Here is a 16,249-nt window from a genome sequence, read left to right on the forward strand (position 1 = left end):
CTAGAAACGGAGGAAGTAGAAAGCAACTTATCCTTTTTAGTTGTGCCGGATGAGCTACATGACTCGTCATTTGCCATTCTGCCTACTATGCAATCATTTAGATTTCCTTTAGGTAGCAAGCTGATAGTTGCGAGATCAGTTAGCAAGCTAATATTCAGGAGGCATAACATACTTTTCCCCCCCATAATTATGCTTTCTCCTATTCAACGAAAAGGTAGCTACCTCTTGGATCATAAAAAAAAAATGTATGTTACCCAGTCTCCCATTGATTTTTGGTTGATCTCTTAGTTAACAAACTGGGAGACTGGGTCAAGAGGGAACATGGCCACCCAATGTTTAAATCACACATCTTACTAAATGTTGCGCCATGATCAGTGACGGTTTTCCACCAATGCTAGACAAAATGAGAGAAACCCCTGCATGCATGTGAGATGGCAATCTCTTGTGCACTGAACTCCCAAAAAGATCTTGATACATATAAAGGCATTGGGAGGGACCCGAACGGCCAATTCCAGAGCCATTGCAAGAAGGATCCACAACCATTTTCCGTCGACGCCTCCAGTATTGAGCCAGTGGCTTGCCGGATTCATGACTCATCTACTCCAACACCAAGGATGAGATCAGCTTCCCTAAAGTGGTGGTACTATATACTTCTTTAAGATTCAACTAGTTATTTTCACTAAATTCCATATTAGATCAAAGAATTAAGTGACAATCTTTAGGCTATGGCAGTTAGATCCTGAGTTTAGAAACTCTCACTGATAAAAATAAATAAATTTCACAAGGCAGCATATATATAAAAGTGGCAATATACACAAGTTGTTTTAAGCTTCCAGATCAGCATACTAAATTTTACGATCGACACCCAACCAAGAGAAACTAGATCAATGCGGCCTGATTAGTAATAGCATGTAGTCTGCAAGCACGCTTTCACAACTATCACCTCTAACTTCATGTTGCGAGATCTGAAGGAAGAGAAGAACTGAAGACCCTGTCCTTCGCATTAGCCGCCTGTAAATACAAAATTATGAATACACTTCACTCTCGAACTTAAAATAGCAGCAACATAATATTGGCTAGCTAGGGAAAAAAGTGCATGTATGCACCTCTTTATCCCAATTTGTGCATAGTGTTATTGCCATTTGTAGCAGGACTTGCACCAAGAGGCCGCAGATGATGCCTAGCCATAGACCCTATAAGACATTCAGCATTGTTGAAACTCATAGCATCAACCAAAAACAACTTGCAACAAGGAACTTGATGAAAATTCAGGCAAACAAAAGATCTTGAGGGTTCTTCAGTAAGCACCATTCCGCCGACATGTAAGACAAAAGCTATGAGGTAAGCTGAAGGGATGCCAACGATATAGTAGGCGCCAAGGTTTACACAAGCTCCAATTTTTTGCCATCCACACCCTCTAGCCACACCTGCACAAATATGTAAATTTCACGAACGGAAAATTATTACTCCAACAGGTCATAAATATTTGGTGTACATGTTTAGGATAAGAATCGGTGAAACTTTTAAAACTTTGATGATCAATTTTCAGAACTTCATAAAATGTTATGTGATAATCATGACTTGTAAACCGTATATTGAATTTTCTATCCTTCTACATCATTGTAGTTCTATTATGATTAAATTAACAGTCAAGACAAATATTAGCTATATTTTGACTAGTAAAAACAATAAAACTATTGCAAAGAAAATTTACAATGAAGACTATATCATCAAATATCAATTCAGAGAATATGCTTAATTAAATTTGATCTACAACACTGAAAAATAACAACTCAAATTGTGAGTAACATTCTGAAAAAAAAATATTTTCTATGTTGTTTTCAGACATATGTTGACCTTTTGCATGCCATCCCAACAATATTAAATAAATTATGAAAATAATTACTAATGTAGATTATATATCATCATATACCACTTCATTAATACACATAATTAATTTAGATCAACAATGTCACAAAATTGAAAAAAAAAACTCTAATTGCGAGTGATTCTAATGAGGACATATCCGGTGAAAATGAGCTAAGTGTTGAAAACTCGTGAAAATCATACCTAAAAGTTTCGTAAATTTATGAAAAAAAATACTAGAGATAGGTTTAGATATAAAATACATTCTCACCAAATCTCAACTCCAAACTCAAGTTCCTTTATGAGAAACAAAAAAGACAAATTTCTGGTGAATAGTGTCCTGTTACTATTCACCTGAAATTTGTCTTTTTTGTTACTCCTAAACGAAGTTGAGTTTGAACTTGAGATTTGGTGAGAATGTATTTCATATCTACACCTATCTCTAGTATTTTTTTCATGAATTTAGAAAACTTTTAGGTATGATTTTCACGAGTTTTCAACACTTAGCTCATTTTCACCGGATATGTCCCCGATTCTAATTCTAACATATATAGTGATAATTTCAATGCAATTATATCTAGAATATTTAAAGTGAATACATTATCATAAAAAAAGATTAAATGTGATCTTTGCATACAGTATTTATGTTCTGAAGGATAGATTAAACAAGAGTAGAGGGCATATATGTCAATCTTTTCCTTTTCAATCTTGGAGTTTAAACTTAAGTTGCTTTTAGTATATCAGCTGATCCAAATGTATTCAGCCTTTATAGGGCTAACTATATATATATCAATATGTAACACTCAACTCCTATGTATTAGCTCCAACTTACAAACCCCAATCCACCAAACGTCGGTTCACAAATATTAACGAGGTGTCTATACAACACATTGCTATCTAAAGTGCAATGAGCATGTATGCCATCAAGGTAAAGAGCCAGGGTAATTGGCAATATATATTATATCATCCTCTATCGCTTCATAAGCATATACTGCTTTTGTCTGTCCATGACTTACGCATAATTTCTTATATTATGGGACGGAGGGAGTAGAACATATATAAATCTACAATGTTACAAAATAAAATAAAAAGCCATCTAGTCATGACTCACTTTAAATGTAAGAAAAATAAATTTAAAACTATAGAAGGCTCAATAACACAAAGGTAACGTCCATAACCCCCCCCCCCCCCCCCCCCTAAGTCCTAGTTTTCATATACTTTGTGCTAACGTGCCGTTTCAATCAGTAAAAGAGGAAATTTATGTATAATAAATATATTCTGAAACCCTCCTACGCCGTCTATTAAAGCCTATTATAAATCAGAGAATATCTTAAATAGAATTCTTGGAGAGAAAGCAAAACACTCTACACATGATTCATCGCTAATCAGCTTGGCTATTGTGACGACGAACTTGTGTAACTTAGTATCCAGCCAGGAAGGAGAAATAATCAGGTGTACCTGAAAGGACACACTGTATCCCGTCGAAGAAGTTGGAGACTGCGATGATCAGCATCATCTTGGCCACGTATGTGACAACCTCCTCCTCGTCGCTGTAAGCATGGCCCCAGATGTAGCGCACGCCAACCAGCACCAACCCTATCACCAATCCCTCCGAGACGGCCATGAACACAACGACCCGCACGGCGAGGCGGGCCGCGCGGGGCCGGCCCGCTCCGAGCTCGTTGGAGACACGGGTGCTGCATCATGCAAGATCATGATGGATAATACAGGCACTGATGACGATGATGATGATGAGCAATGTTGACTGCAATGCAGTGTAAGCTAGGAGGATGAATGCTACGTATACCTTATGGCAGAACCGAGGCCAAAGGGGATCATCCAAACGAAAGCAGCAGTGTTGAGGCTGTCAAAATTGCAACCGAATATGTTTCAGACTGTTTTTTTTTCTGTCTCTATTTGGCATGGCACAAAAACATTTCAGTCGAAATGTGTGGTGATCAATTTCTGTTTAGTATTACCTGATTGATAGCACGGACGTCTCTAGCTTCGGGTTGGGAAGAAGACCTGAAAGAAGCACAATGAGCTCAAACGACCACATCTCCAAGCTGCAATGCCAGAGCAGAATGTCATCGCCACACGAGTATCTTCGATCGAGTTGCACAACATAAAGAAAGGCTCGAAATTTTCAAAAAAAAAAAAAAGAGAAGGATTTAAACTTTCAGAGAAGTATCAAATTCTCAACAGATCGAGGAAGAGTGTGAACTGAGTCGATCGATCACTGACCAGACCATGAGAGCGGAAGGGATGGCGAGCCTGAAGAAGCTGAGCGGGTCATGGAAGGCTTCCATGGAGAACCCCGTCCATGTCTTCTTGCAAGAGCTCGACACCCTCACGTACACCGCCAGGATGGCGACATTGATCCAGTACGACACGGCGTTGCTCAGCGCCGCGCCCTTGCTGCCCATCCCGGCGGCGTAGACGAGCGCCCAGCACACGACCAGGTGGCACAGCGCCGCCGCGCCGGCGCTCGCCATCACCGGGAGCACCACGTTCTGCGTCTGCAGGAACCGGACGTGGCACTGCAGCGGGCCGTAGGCGAACAGCACCGGGATCATCCACCGGGCGTACGCGCCGGCCTCCGCGGCGATGTCGGCGTCCTGCCCGAACGCGACGAGGATGTCGCCGGTGTAGAACCAGACGACGGCGAGCGGGACGCTGACGGCGGTGAGCAGCAGCATGGCGCGCTGCTTGTAGACGCCCAGGAGATGATACTGCCGGGCGCCGAACGCCTGGCCGCACAGGGTGTCCAGTGCGCTTGCCATTCCTAGCTGATCATGAAGCCCAGTGGAATTTATTCAATTTCAAAATGGTTAAGCTTGTTTCGAAACAATGTATATGTTGTATTTTTGCTTTTGACGGAATTGATGCATGTATTCGCGGTATGTACGTAGAAGGGGAAAAGGTGTTCATTCGAAATATCATGATTTGAACAGGAAGAGTCTTGGACAGAAAATATGTGAGACGAGTGTTTGTTCAGGGAAAAAAAGGGAAAAATTGAACTCAAAATTGCGACACGGATTTGCTTGTATAGCAACTATACCAATCTTTGAATTATAGTTCTACCTATAAATTTATAAGTGAATTCATCACCATCCAAAATTCTTATTACCTAGGCCTTAGGACTCAAGATACTGCATCTGTGACGGGCCTTTTTCGGCCCGGTAAAGATGAGACCTTTGTAATAGGCCGTACGTCTCCATCACAGATGCACCGACTGAGATGCCTGGTTCTTTACTAGCACCTCTAGGAATTATATCAGCGCAAAGATATGATATGCAATGTCTTCGGTATGATATTCACAAATTTATAGCAGTTGTTAAAGATATGGCGCCATCTATTTTACTTGATTAATTTCACAGTTTTTTTCTATGTGATTGTGTAAGTATTTTTAATAACTCTCCTATCTCTTCTTCTATGTAAATAAAAAATTACTTTTAGTCCTAATTTTCTTATACAATATGTATTATAAAATTACAATATAATTATTAAAAATTATAGTATAAATGTAAGTAATTTACAGTGTAAAAATTTGACTATTTCTTATAGAAAATATGGCATCATATATAGTGCCTTCTAGTAACCTAGGGGGAAATGATCCCATCGTTTTGTAATATAATTTGTTGGTCAAAGGCAAAATGTTGTCATGAGCACTATATATATCAGGATAAATATTTGTAAATTGTTTTTTTAGAACAATATTTGTAAATTGTTGGCAAAGTTTCAACCTGCCGTGCTCTATTTAACTTTCCTAAAATATATCAGCAGAGCGCAGCAGGTATAAAATTCCTTCGGTAAGACCATGCAACCTCAAACTTAATTGCCATATGCTTGCTATATTAGTATTTTTTTTTTTAGATTTGGAACAATCATGGAGCCTACTGGTAATACGTTCAGAAAGGTTCTAAGCAGGAAAACATGCAGATGACAACTGGATGATTTAACATTGGACTACCATTGATCTTTCTCCTCTCTTCAGTGAAAAGTCCTCTCTACGGTCAAAAGGAGCGAAAAATGCTGAACAAAATATATAATATACTCAGAGGTGGGGCCTCGAAATCATAGCTAGACAGCACCACTTTCACAAAGAAATACTAATTAAATTTTCCCCTTGGAAGAAGACTAGTTGTACACTGAAATTAAAAGTAGTTCTCCTGTCAATATTATAATTAGAGCAAACGATTTTATAGTGACACGTACTGATCAATATAGAGTGGTTGATCACTTGATCTTCCCAATCATAGAACTGTGGGGAGAAATGTCGATCGATCCTCTACCAACAAAGGGGACGAATTATATTGATCCAGATATATATGAACCAAAATAGACTGGAGATATAACTTCTAGTGCGTTTCGTTTTCTCTTCAACTTATTAACTGCAGTTAAAATTTAAATTTTAAATCATAATTTTATAACTTATTTTGATGTTGTTTTTCGTTGTAGTGAACTTTTAAGTTGCTAATAACCACATATATAATGTACCTATGAATTAATATATTTCATTAATAAGATTATATATGTTTTATAATCAGCTATAGGCTAAATGATGGACTAAAACGATATTCATGTTTATCATAATTTGGCTAAAACGATGTTGATCATAATTTGCTACAGCTAGCGACATATATAGATGAATTGCGTTAGCTAGGTTCAAATTTGTCTTAAGTGTAATTATTTCTTCATTTGCCTCTTATCATCTCAACCAATCACAACCACCTCTCATTTAATTTATCTACATATTTTTCTTTTTTCAATCAATTAGAACTTTTCGTCATTCAATTTCACGTACCTCCTTAATTCACGCCAAACTCTCCAGAAATGTTTACGGCCGAGGAAGTAGAGTACTAGTTTCTACTAGTAATTATATGAGCAAAATGATGATGAATGAGTAATTAAAAACCGTATTAATACCAGGAGGCTGAGGCCGGTGACGGAGGCGAAGGAGCTGGCCATGGAGGCGCCGGCGAGGGGGAGCTCGCCGAGGTGGCCGACGAACATCACGGAGATCATCTGGATGACGTTCTGCAGCAGCGCGCCGGCGACGAGCGGGCCGGCCAGCCACAGCTGCTTCTTCACCTCCTCCCGCACCACCGCTGCAGCTGGCGCCAACTCATCCGACTCCACCAGCTGATGATCACCTCCGACGCCGGCGAGGAGGGCCTCCTCCTCCGGGCTCCCCTTCGCCGCCATGTCGGTCAATCGATCGATCGCCGGCGACACGTACCTCCTCTTGTCAGCTAGCTACTCCAGCTCGATCGATCACTGATTAAGCGTACGTAGTTACGTGTGTGTTTTTGTGTGGAGAGAATTGAGTTGTGAATTTGTGATCCGTAGGCGGCGGCAGGGGTGGGGTGGGGTGGGGGTGGCACCGTGGTAGGGAGCTTTGCATGTACTAGTGGTTCCAACTTCCAAGCAGATATGGCTAATTTCATGTGTTTGCCTGGCGCTGCACGGCGAGGAATTTTGCGTACTCCGATCGCTGTTGCATCTGGGTCGTCGTCGTCGTCGTCGTCGTCCACCGATTGGCCGCGTGCATCGATCGGCTGTGGCCTCAAGCGGTGATGTTTATGGGCGCAGAGCGAAATGGCCGTGAGGATGGGGAATGGGATTGGGCCTGGTGTTGGGCGGTGCCACTTCCAGGATGGGCTGTCCAACATCCATCAGATCAGGAATAAGTTCATTTCAGGTGCCTTAACTTTACACCGAATCCGATTTTCATCCTTGAACCAAAAACCAGATACAACTGGTCCCCAAACTATCAAAACCGGTGTAAACGAGATCCCCCAACGGTTTGGAAAGTAATTTTGGCTGACGTGGCGCCTACGTTGTTGGTTTGACTAGGTACTCGTCGCACGTGGCATTGACGTGGTGCTTACGTGGCAATTTGTTACCCGAAAAAAATAAAAAATGTGGACCCACATGTCAGCTGCACACAAGATAATAACAAAATAGTGGGGCCCACGTGCGTCGTGCGGGGACGTGTAGAGGCGGCTGCCACCCTACTTGCCACCGCACGCCATGAGCAAAGGCGGCGGAGGGAGCCCGTCCGCGGTGAGGCTGCCGGCGATCTCCCCTCATCTTCTTCCTCCTCTATCTCTCCCCATCTCCCCTCTCTTCATCTCTCTCCCCACTCCTCTCTCTTCTCCTCGACGGCGAGGACGCCCAGCGGAAGGGGTGAAGGAGTGAAGGTGCGACACGGCGAGGTCAGTGGGGTCGATGGCGAGCGTCCACCCGTGCGGGGATGCGTAGAAGCGCCGTTGGCCCACCTGCCGTCGCGTGCCATGAGGAGCGGAACCGACAGAGGGAGCTTGATGAGGCCGCCAGCGATCTTGGAGAGGAGCTCCGGCAACAGATCGGACTAGCCCGCGGCGGCCGTGGCGACGACGAACCTGGTTCAGAATGGTGTCCGCCGACCTCCTCTATCGCCGGCTCGCTGGGGATTGGAGGGCCCATCGACTCCCGGCGGCCTGTCTCCTGTGCTGCCTCACCGGTGCAGGCCTCCCCGCCCCTCAGCTCCCCCGCTCACCGGCCCCGCCGCTGTAGGGGGACTCACATTCACCGCCGGCGTGTGTGCCACCAGCTGCCCCTACCTCATGGCGCCGCCGGCCTCTTCCCACCACGCTGCTGGGGACACGGACCCCCGTCCTCACCTTCATCGGCACGGCGCCCTCCCCGGGGACGAGCTACCTCCGCCACCCCTGCTGGCACGAGGCGGCAGGTAGGGCCGCATGCCGAGGGGGAGGACGACGCCGGAGGGGACGACGATGAGGAGGACATTGCGAAGACGACCCACGCGACGATGGCGATAGTGTGGCTCGCAGCGAAGGCTGACCCCACGACTAAGACACTCTTCTTCCACTCCCTCGGCTGGAGCGTCGGAGCCGATGACCTCCTCTCCACGTTTTCCCGCTTTGGCTTCGTCCTATTCTACTCCCGCCGCTCCGTGCTTCGCGCCCTTCGCTACTCACATGCTGAAAAGCTCCGACCGCCGCTTCGCTTCGGCGGGAGGGGTAGCCGCCGCTCCGATCACCGCCCGCCTCGCTCTGCACCACTAGGCTCCTCCACCGTCGCCGCCGCTTCACCCGCCGCATGCCCCGCTCCGCCGGTCGGCCCCTCCACCCCGTCGCTCCGCGTCCTCCGCCGCCCGCTCCGCCCTTACTCAGGCCGCCGCTTGCCCCTGCACCGCGCTTTACCCTGCAGGGGGATAGAAATAAGAGGGAGTTTTGAGGATGACATGTGGGCCACATGGGCCCCACCATTTATTATTATTACTGTGTGTGATTGACATGTGGGTTCCACGGGTTTTATCATTTTTTGGGATTTGCCACGTAAGCACCACATCAATACAATGTGGGACAAAGACTTAGTCAAACGATCCGTTTAGGCGCCACGTCAATAAAAACCGGGGGTCAATACTGTCGAGGAACCTCGTTTGTATGGTTTTGTAAGTTGAGGGATGTTTGTATCCGGTTTTTCGGTCTGTGGATGAAAACCAGACTGGACGACAAATTGAGGGACCTCGAATGAACTTATTCTATCAGATCTTGTAGTAGTAGCTGTTAGGAACCCATGGGCTTCCTAAGGTGCAGCTGAACCAGACTATTGATGCAGCCCAACGTCATGTTCCAAGTAAAGCCTAAGGAAAGAATTTAAAAGCAGCAGTTGTACTAGAAGGAGAATCCAGCACGAAAGCTTGGCCTGGACGGCGAGAGCGAACAGCTGCGGCGGCAGCAATTTGGGTCCGGGCTTGGATCCTCGTCGAGTATGTACGTTTTTCTTCTTCCATCTCTCCATTTCCTATATACTAGACCTTGCCATCTCCATCTCCACCCTCCATTGTTGCACTCGATATTGACGTTTGGAAACATTGCAAATCGGGTTGTTAACAGTAGCCACTTCTCCTTTTCTTCTTTTTTTTTTTTTTTGGCAGTAAACGACCACTTTGGCACTGCTGTCTTACCCCCTCAAGGGTGATTGCCGGGCGAAAGCCCAGTCTTGGCTCCTTTGAGCCCCGACGGACGGCAGCGGCGGCTTTTCCGTCGCTTCTCTTCTAGAAGACGTCGTTTTGGCATCCCCTATAGGGCAATCTCAACTGGGTCCCTTTGTTGGTCTAGTGGCGGTCGGTTATGCTTAGCGGCAGCCGGTCCGGTGCTAGCTTTCTCCTGGGCTTATGTGTTGGCGATGTCGGTATGTGGGTGGTGGTATATTTTTCCTTTTTTCTGGTTACGACCCTCCAGGGTTGTAATCTTGTAATTTTTTTTTGCTCTATCAATAGAACTTCGCACCGTCTCGTGCGAGTCGTTCCAAAAAAAAAACACTTTGGCACTGCACAAGTGTAAAACCCCAATTAAGGGCTTGTTCGCTTCGTTCAAGAAATATATATTTACTAAACTTTGGTAACGCTATATTTTGGCATTATTAAATTTTAGATAGTGTTAATTTGAAGCCTTATCAAACTTTAGTATAAGAAGTTTTGAGTTCGGAAATTACAACACGCCATAAATAAATAAATAAATAGGCTCAAATATTTGAACTCCTTGCTAAATTCAAAATAATAGAGATGTAGCTTTCTTTTGTCCTGCAAATTGCCAAACTTATGTGGTGTGCTACCATATTTTGTGCTTCAAGAGCATATGTTCATTGTTACGTGGAATGACTTTGCTAAAATGGTATTTACGTGTATAACTTTTTTATGCTGTTTTGTTCGATTATTTCAATCAACTTTGGTGTATTGGACCGGCGGACCTTCCCTTGTGGTAAGGTGTGGCAGCTGCAATATCTATCTGCCAACAGTAACTATCAACTAAACAACAAAACTACTGACTGTTTCATTGGTGGTTACCGTGATGATGGGGGCAATAAGCACTAATCTTTTAGTATTAGTACTAGTACAAGCTAATACTGGTATGGTGGAACAAGTTATCATGCATTGTCCAAGTGATGATGCAACTGCATCGGCTGGAATTGTTCTTTAAGGAATTGAGCAAACGTATAATTACTATTTTTTCAACGCTAACCACAAATATTTGGAGGAGGGTAATTTGGAATAGGAACATTTGGATGGCTCTAGGGAATCACCTTCCAGGAATCAATCTTCACCTATATTGAAAACAGTAAATTATTTGCTTATAGTTTTATTGGATATGCACACTAATTTTTTTTATCATATACATTATATACTAATGTTTTGGTATATGTTCGTGTTTTTTTTATAAAAAAATGTCTCGGTTCTAAGTACATTTAGAAAGTCCGCCATACCTAAAATTTTATGCTGGGTCCGCCACTGGTATTGGTTAGTCTTGACAGTACCCCTCCTCTCCCCCACCACCACCCATACTTAATTTTGGGTTTCGTTATTGTGTTGAGTTTATTTGGTACAGCTCAAAGTTCTAAACTTTAAGAGTCAGAGCAATCTAAACACCGCTCTATCATTTTAGTTTATTTTATAAGGACACTTTAATCAACTTCACGGGCATAAAGTGAAAGCTGTTTAGTTGTACTCTAGCTTAAAAAAAACAAGCTAGTCAGAGCTGAACCTCTCGACCAAAAAATACCCTTAATTCTACAGTATTTCCAACCGTCTACTACACTGCTCAGCGACCATGGTCACCTCCAGTACCGTACGTACTGTCTGGTGCTCTTTAGAGCGAGTTTAATAGTATAGCCAACTACTAGCTTCAATTCATTTATAGCTAATTTAATAGCTCATCTATATAATAGTTACATACTAGACCCACCTATCATACACACTGCGTCTCGTAGTCCGTGCTATAGCTGGCTATAAATCTGTAGCCCGCTGCTCTTCTTTCTCCTTATTTATTTTTTTAAAATATGTTTGTAGCTGGCTTATATCCTACTATTCTACTGCTCTTTACATGAAACATGCCTGCATGACCATCGGCATCATCAACCGACCATGGATTGTGCAGTCGTCCTGGGCACGACCGACAACACCCACGTGGCTCCCGTACGTCTGCAGCTCGCCCCTATTGATCCGAACCTCCAGTTGATAAGTCTACTTTATTTAATTAGAGTATTTTTCACGATTCGCTTTGGCTTCGCTAAGCTGGAGGATTTGATCTGCTTTGATTTGTCATTGAGCTGGGAGGTGTAATAAACAAAAAAGTGGCCGTTGCAGGCAAGGCATGCATGAGATTATGACAAGTAATTAACGTCACAGTTTAGTGCATCTCATCTGTGCGGCCTAATAGCTCGTGCCTGCCAGTAATCCACCTATACCCCACACTGTCTTCGATCTCAATAATTAAGACCGCCCTGACTGTCAATAGTAAACAATTCATCCTCATCGTCGACTCCTCATCACTCCCTAAAAGCTCACCCAGCTCATGAAATACTTCCTCCATCCCATAATATAAGAGATTTTAGTGCAATTTAACATATTCTAGTACTATGAATCTGGATATGCTCCCTCCCTATCCAGATTTATAGGTCTAGAATACGTTACATCCTACCAAATTCTGGTGCAATTTATATTATAGGATGTAGGGAGTACTACGCAAATGCAAGGCAGAAATAGGCAAAAACAAGACGACCTTGGACTTCTGCTCACTGCCAAAAGATTTCCAAAGGGAAAATTCTCTTTTTATTAAAAAAAACTCATGCAATTTTATTGAATATAGATAACTAGGTGCATATAACATGAGTTATCCAAATGCGGAATCAACTGCGAGTACAAACAGTTTTGCAAACTGACCCCTTAAAGATGAACAAATTAACAAAAGCTCCTGAAATTTACTAGGAAGTCCTTTAAGGGGTCCATGTAAATTTTTGCTATTGCAATCCAAAAGCAACTTTGTGTGAAGCAAATCTGCCTTACTTCCAATTAGGGACGTCCATGGCAAACCAAGAGACCATTCCATGGATGAGTTTGGCCGAAATCCAGAGAAAGCCACCGGGACAAGAGAAATACGACGACAGCGAACTCTTGCATTTCACAGAAACACCAAAAGAAAAGAGGAAACAAAGGGGAAAACCCAACTGCGGGAAGAACCCGACTACCTGGACCATCTTCCCCTATCTTAGGCGACCAGAACCGTCGGAATCGATGGAGGAAAGGGGCCGAATGAAGAGGAAGAAAGAATCGCCTTTCTTCCGTGTAGCGCCCAGAGATTCAACAACCTGAATCACCGGCTATCAGTGCATTCAACCTCTGTCCAGGCATCAACCAGAGTACACAGATGACAATTTGATACAGTTCCACGTCTTACAAAAATATAAAATAAACTCAGAAAAGCAGCATAAAAACTAAAGACCATCTAAACTTAATCTTCTCAGCAAAGCGAAGCTTCCTCCATAATCCACAGGCAAAATCTCGACGTCTCGCATAAGCCTAATCTTCATGGAACTCACCATCCGACAAATTCTCTGCTTCTGGTAGATTGGGAAAATAAAGCAAGACTGAGTACAACCACCGTACTCAATAAGACATACCAAGGAGAATGTATGATGCAAGGGTAATCAAAGGATTGGCTCATAGGATATTTGTAGTAAAAAGCAGCATTTATAAATCATAAGTTGAAAGCAGTAAAACAGTAGATAATTAAGCAGTATTAAAATCATCACTGTCCAACACTAAACCACGTTATGACAGGCCCAACCCAAAACCACATGAACTATACCAGTTCATTAAGTCAAATTATTAAGGTGAGACTAATCACGGTGAGCTGGTTGACTGCCCAATAACTGTGGGCACGGCTATTCGAATAGTTTTACTCTGATCAGAGGTGTACAATTTTACCCACAAGACACGATTCCACACATGTTACCATGCCCCAAAGTACTGCCACGATACTGCAAAGGGGGAAATCGTGACAAAACCCTCCATATAACCACCCCTAACCAACACACCCACCTCTGGTTTCACCCCCATCCCTATATAGGCGATAGGCAGTCCCCGTTCGTGCCTAGATGAATCCGGAAGCAGCATGGACCGCCTCCCGGTCCATCCATACTCCATCACGCCTACCCTTGCCTTGGTATGCTAGCTAGAAAAGATTATACTTAAGATTCAGCCTGGAGCCCATCTAGCTTGTGGTTAATACGAGTATATCTTTCAGGGATTCCCGAGAACCGATCCTTAATTGTCATGGGCACGACCACCAATCAAATCATGCATGTACCCATGACCCACCAATATAACACATTTTAATTACCATATACCAAGAAGGTATACATCAACATAAACATTAAGGACTACATTAAAGTGAATCCCATGGTGAGTTAGTTGATCTCAGCATGGCTAAGCATTCCTAAACCAATCATCTAGTCAGATTATTATCCCAAGCTATCAATGAGTCAAGGTATTCAAAAGGCTGAGTACGGGTAAGTTCCATCCCACATGACATTATAAAATAATGCAATTTTGAGAGAAAAGCAAAGATTTTGCAAATAGGCACAATATGATCAATGATACCCGTATGACTTGCCTTTCTCTTGAGCTGACGGGACCTTGGCGACTACTTCGAAATAAACTGGGGCGTCGGAACTGCCGGAGTCTAAACGACAAACAAGGCACATAGTAAATACAAGCTAAAAAGCTACTGAAACAGCAAAAGAAACCAATTTTAATGGATTCTTGACATTTTAATGAATTTACTGCAATTTGAATTGATTAAAACATATCTCAGATTATTTAGATATGAATTTTACAAGATGTTCTATGTTATTACTAATAACGGAAAAAACTTAATCATTTGACAAAGATTAATACCTAAAAGGAAAATAGGATCAAAGGATTAGATTGACTGGCAAGCGAGCCTCACAAGACACCGACTTAACGAGTCAATTCTACATGATACGGGATCATCCAAATGATCAACCGAAACTGGCGGCTCCGAACGGCTCTAAACTAAAGGATGACTCAACACGGATGTACGAACGGACACGGGGCGACACCTCGTTCGAACGAACGAGCGAACGACTCAACAACGGCTGCGGCTAAACCAGTGGGCCAGACACGATCCACGGTAAAGCCCCGGTATGGCAAATGATAGGCCGATAGGAACCTAGGGTTGCACCTATGGCTAGACAACTCAACTACCGAGCAACAGGTTAAAGCGGTGGCTAGGTTTAAGCGGCACATGGTTGCAACACGGTGGCGCTAAGCGGCGGCTCGGCTTGGCAACTACACGGCGGTGGCGACGAAGCGGCAGCGACTCGGCTCGGCTAGGCAGTGGCGGCGGCTCGGCAAAGACGCACGATGGCGGCACACGGCGACACAACGGCACGACGGCAACGGCGACAGCGGCTCGGCGGTGCGGCAACGGCGGCAACGGCTTGGCTAGGGCACGGCTACGACGATGACTCGACTAAACTACGACACACGAGGACAAAAACCCTAAAAACAGGAGAGATTCCTCACCGGGAGCGAAGACCGGAGAGGGACGATGACGGTGGCGACGGCAACACCCGGGATCGACGACGACACTAGAAGGAAACAAAAAGGAAAAAACTTAGGATGCTAGATTGATGATTGCAGAAGCAAATACATCAATGGACTAGGAGAGCAGAGTACCAGCGACGCTACAGCGATGGCGGCGACGGCAACCTGCAGCGGCGACACAAGGCGGCAGCGACAGCAAGGCGCCGCGGCTAGGGCTGCAGGCAGCACGGGTGGGGGCTAGAGCTATTGATTGGGAAAAGGGAAAAAACAAAGGGAGGAAACACTTATATAGGGATTAGATTAGTAAAGGGGGTATCCTAGTGAGAGTAGGATTGGGAGAGGGGAGGGAGGCTGGCTCAGTTCGGGGAGGGGTGGCGCGCGTGGTAGATGGGGAGAGGGGGCGCACGGCTGATGGGGAGAGGGGGAGGGAAAAAGGAAAAAGGAAAAAGGAAAGGACTAGGACTTTCCAAAAAGGAAAATCAATGCGGTGCCATTTTAGAAAAAGAACGAAAACGGTCCAGTGAATGAAAACGGTCCAGTGAACGGCTGCATCGATTCAGTTCGATCTCCGGCGAATGGGGTAAGTCCTACGTTCCTCCAGCCCTGGTGAATCTATTGACTACGTTAGTGTTGTTCAAGGCTGCATCGCTTCGATCTCTTGGATCGCTCTGGTTTGGTTGATATATTTGCCTACATGATATCTCAATTCTATCTCTAATTGCATTGTGTTTAGAGAGCATTGGTTTAGTTGGAACTATCTCGGTTAGGTCTGATCTTCTATCTTAGCCGATATATCTCTACAATCACAATGCTGTCATAAATAGATTTGTTATATCCATCACATTAGACAGATCTATCAGCTCATCGAGTATTAGATTATCATATACAATCTCGTACTGCATTGGTTAGGTTCGACCTACTAGATTGTTGTTGATTATATAAATCTTGTTAAGCCGATAGGTT

General features: G+C 44.0%; 1 protein-coding gene across 1 annotated transcript; it reads right to left on the minus strand.

The window, feature by feature from the left end:
• Positions 1 to 732: 732 nt before the first annotated feature.
• Positions 733 to 7,230, minus strand: LOC127776835 (protein DETOXIFICATION 16-like). The gene is made up of 8 exons (XM_052303395.1): positions 6,796 to 7,230; positions 4,111 to 4,655; positions 3,846 to 3,932; positions 3,674 to 3,730; positions 3,325 to 3,563; positions 1,309 to 1,427; positions 1,107 to 1,193; positions 733 to 1,011 (listed from the first exon to the last, which is right to left on the minus strand). Exons 1-8 carry the CDS (start codon positions 7,072 to 7,074, stop codon positions 952 to 954), a joined length of 1,473 nt encoding a protein of 490 aa, XP_052159355.1. The 5' UTR covers positions 7,075 to 7,230; the 3' UTR covers positions 733 to 951.
• Between the last annotated feature and the right edge of the window lie 9,019 nt (positions 7,231 to 16,249).

The sequence above is a fragment of the Oryza glaberrima genome, chromosome 6, assembly GCF_000147395.1.
Source record: "Oryza glaberrima chromosome 6, OglaRS2, whole genome shotgun sequence".
NCBI lineage: Eukaryota > Viridiplantae > Streptophyta > Magnoliopsida > Poales > Poaceae > Oryza > Oryza glaberrima.

Coding starts and splice junctions, on each gene's coding strand:
- LOC127776835 (XM_052303395.1), bottom strand. CDS start 7,074: ATGGCGGCGAAGGGGAGCCCGGAGGAGGAGGCCCTCCTCGCCGGCGTC. Junction 3,731..3,845: donor ACGTCCGTGCTATCAATCAG/GTAATACTAAAC, acceptor CAATTTTGACAG/CCTCAACACTGCTGCTTTCG. Junction 3,564..3,673: donor GGCCTCGGTTCTGCCATAAG/GTATACGTAGCA, acceptor TGCATGATGCAG/CACCCGTGTCTCCAACGAGC.